This window comes from Lygodium microphyllum, chromosome 18 (assembly GCF_053477565.2).
Source record: "Lygodium microphyllum isolate KBCC chromosome 18, Lygodium_microphyllum_v1.1.10, whole genome shotgun sequence".
NCBI classification, from domain to species: Eukaryota; Viridiplantae; Streptophyta; class Polypodiopsida; order Schizaeales; family Lygodiaceae; genus Lygodium; species Lygodium microphyllum.
The window spans coordinates 83,936,726-83,940,140 of NC_141152.1; the positions used below are offsets into that span (position 1 = coordinate 83,936,726).

General features: G+C 44.0%; 1 protein-coding gene across 2 annotated transcripts; it reads right to left on the bottom strand.

The window, feature by feature from the left end:
• Positions 1-563: 563 nt before the first annotated feature.
• VTE5 (phytol kinase 1 VTE5) lies at positions 564-3,083 on the bottom strand. Of its 2 annotated transcripts, XM_087698942.1 has the most exons (6): positions 2,314-3,083; positions 1,771-1,838; positions 1,509-1,640; positions 1,301-1,416; positions 1,083-1,197; positions 564-974 (listed from the first exon to the last, which is right to left on the bottom strand). In XM_087698942.1, exons 1-6 carry the CDS (start codon positions 2,710-2,712, stop codon positions 779-781), a joined length of 1,026 nt encoding a protein of 341 aa, XP_087555068.1. In that variant the 5' UTR covers positions 2,713-3,083; the 3' UTR covers positions 564-778. The 2 variants fall into 2 exon arrangements, with proteins under 2 accessions (XP_087555068.1, XP_087555067.1); XM_087698941.1 differs by lacking the exon at positions 1,771-1,838 and having other exon boundaries at positions 1,509-1,717.
• Between the last annotated feature and the right edge of the window lie 332 nt (positions 3,084-3,415).

The window sequence follows — 3,415 nt, forward strand, 5'->3', positions numbered from 1 at the left end:
ATCCAGTAAGCGGAGGTGAGTGTAAGGGCTTTGTAGCTATACCATGTCGTTGCTACCGAATGCACCTATATAGGGAGTAATAGTGACTCAAAGCCCTGCCTTGTTTCCACTCTATGTGTGATTCCCTATACCCAGTGGTGAACCCTCTTACGTGCGGCATCACGAGGGTGCAGTCCTAGGATGTGTCTATGTTGTCCCACTTTTTGGATTGAATAATACAAGAGTATACCTTGAGCTCATATATCGTGTTACCTTTCTGTGCCATATTGAGTGCGTAACGAGTGTAGGTTTATCACCGGGGGGGTGGGGGAGGGGGGGGCACATTGATGGAAGCAATAAAACAGCTGGGCATGTGGCATGTTGGTTGGCTAGATGAATAGAACCGTTTTTCACCAATAATTTGCATTTTGCAATCGAAATTCAGATAGAGCATTACACGGTACAAGATCACAAGGTCTCTGATCCCTCAGTAGACTATTCAGTATAAGAAGTCCCCATCTAATGCTTCAAGATCACGAGGTTGTAGTTCCTTATTACACAATTGAGTAAAGAACGCTTCCCAATAGCAGCACCCTTGTTTGTACCAACATAGTACTTGAAGATCTACAGTTACTAGCACATAAGAAATGGCTGGACCAGAGGATTCTGTTGCAGAAACTTTTGCACAACATGCTAGCTATGACCACTTCCTGACTCTCCTTGACAAGGTTTCAAAATACCATATTAGCATGCAAAGTTTGAGAACTGACTCATTACATTTGTGCAGTAATCCCATCCATCACAAACTAGTAGAGGGAAACAGAAACATCCCCACCAAGACAGAGACCAGAGGAACTGACAAGTTGTCATCAATATATGAAGCAATGGGAAGGGACTCCACCAGGGTTGCTATCAATGTAATTAGCCCCACTCTTTGGAGTGCACTCTCCCAATCCACATGATAGAATCCCATTGACGTGTAATAGTAAATAAAACTGTCAAAAATAAATCCAGATTAGTCCATCTTCACTTCAGTCAGTCAGAAATGTGTGGTCATGTTCAGAACTTGTGTAACTTAGCAAATTAAGAGAGTCATTTCTTACCCCATTGATATTGTGAGCCCAAAAATGAACATAGAAATGCTTCCAGCCCAACTTTTGGAAGGGTTATATGGAAGCTTAATGCTACCCATTCTTCTGCCGACAATATCAGCAATGCCTACAAATTGCATCCAAGCAGAAAGGACACATGTATTGGCAATCAATGAAAGGGGGAAAAAAGATAAACAGAGTATGACCATCAACACAATAAGTATACCTACCATCGCCTCCACACATGTTAGCCAATGCTATCACACCAATAGGTGAGCCTCTCCAGAAAATCACAGTGCAGAATGCCAAGACTATCACATAGTACAATGGACCTCTTAGAAGTTCCCTGCAAGCTTCAAGCTCAAAAAAGTAACCAGACTGACATCCAGGCAAACCTGCCATGGGTGAATGCTGACAAAAGGGGGGACAGGGACTTACACTGCTGCACCTTCTCTGCTTATGGACTTCACAAGACGTTCATTTTTCAATACACCAAGGCCATAAATGAGAAGTCTGACAACACTAGCCAAAGGGACTGTGACAGCAAAGTAACGTGCCCATGGAGACATGCTGGACACAGTAAAAAGCCACAAGTAAGCTAGTTGATATGTTTGGATGGTGTCACATAGTCTGAAGGACAGCATCACCTAAAAAATCATATGTAATTCGCACACATTAGAACTTGATGCAGCTGCAGTACCTATACATGGGCCACAGAGATGCATAGAGAATCCCTGAAGAGATATGCAATAGCTTGCGGCTTAACTTCTGCTCTGATCAGACAAAAATAAAAACCAATTAATAAGATCTCAGAGCTTACAACACAGCCTAAACATTACATCGATCAAGAATGAACCCATTTCCTTACAGCTGCATGATAGGGAAACAATACTTTCACAGTCATGAAGGTAGTCAGGCAAGAGTACTGAAAACACAGTAACATGCTCATAGACACAGTCAGCCTTTTGATGCATGAAATCAGCTTCACTTTCATATGCAATACATGTTCCTGAGCCATCTGGATGCCATCATGTCATGTACTGAAAAATGCAATAAGATATCCTCTCTGTTTCTTCTGCATTGATCGACTGACGTTGTTGTGAGGACTCCATAATCATAGGTGCATGTGTCAAAATAGCTCCATGCATAGACAACCCTTTCCATTCCCTTTCTTAGATGAAAGGAGAAATCCAACACAGGCGTCTACAATGACTGATAAAGAAAGAGTACAGATGAAACCAACCGGATCAAGGAGCTTTCTCCGCACCAGAGCATCAAAGAGGTGGAACCATAGGTAAGTAGCAGCTATAACAGCTACAGTGCAGGCGATGTCATGGAAAGGGAATCCCAGGTGTGGAGGAGCCATGAGCATCTTACTGAGCGGCGGAGGGATCCGAGAAACAGAAGCGAAGCAGAGGGGACGGGGTGCAGCATAATTCCAAGCGGGGCATCCCTGGCCTATGGAACCAGCCCAGGTCTTCTTGTTAGGGATGGAGGTGTACGGCAACCGACTCTTGCAGAAATCCGGGCGAACGCAGTCATGAGAGCTTGTGCCTGGTCGTTGGGAGCCAGTCAATACAGAGCTCCGCAGCAGGGGCAGCCCATGGGCGGGGGCAAACAGCGCTGCAAGAGAAAAACCCATGTGCCACAGCCTCAAGCCCTCTCACATTGAGCCCTGGCCAGTCAAGCTGATCAGATGCAGAGCCGCAGAGAAAGGGGTCTCTACTCAGTTGCAGCATGTGAAACTCGCCATGTCCGAACACTGTCCCCTGTTAGTAGTGCTATGTGCAAACGGACTGCACAAAACTTCAGACAGAAAGCATGGTGCGATTGGAGACTCGTGGGTGGTCACACATACGTCAAGTCAGTGCATGTCTGTGTTCACCCACCTTTAATTCGGCAGCAGTGAGGACGATACGCTCGACAGGAGCACGTGCAGTTGTTGAGCCTTGAGGCTTGAGGTGTTTGGCTCGCATGTATTAGCCATGGATGTGCAAAAGAGAGAGAGAGAGAGAGAGTTATCATTATCTTCAAAACAGCGACATTTTCATTTCTAAAATACCAATTAAAAAAAGCAGATGTAGCCAATGGGGTGCGTGAGTCCAAATTTTGCATCCCCAAAGGCACAATATATATTTGCTTCAAAAAAATAAAGCAATTCTAGAGGGTAAGAGTTTAAGACTAATTTGTGAAAGAAAGGAATAACTCATTATAGCCAATGGGGTGAGTGAGTCCAAACCTTGCATCCCCAAAGGCATAATATATATTTGCTTCAAAAAAATAAGGCAATTCTAATGGTAAGTGTCACTAAATTGATTGCTTATTATGCATTCTCTATTTAATAA

Bases quoted from the DNA above. Each gene is read 5' to 3' on its own strand.
- VTE5 (XM_087698941.1), bottom strand. From the start codon at position 2,712: ATGGGTTTTTCTCTTGCAGCGCTGTTTGCCCCCGCCCATGGGCTGCCC. The intron at 1,718-2,313 runs GTTGGTTTCATC...ATGATTTTTTAG, and splicing joins GGAGAAAGCTCCTTGATCCG to GTGATGCTGTCCTTCAGACT. The intron at 975-1,082 runs GTAAGAAATGAC...TATTTTTGACAG, and splicing joins GGGCTCACAATATCAATGGG to TTTTATTTACTATTACACGT.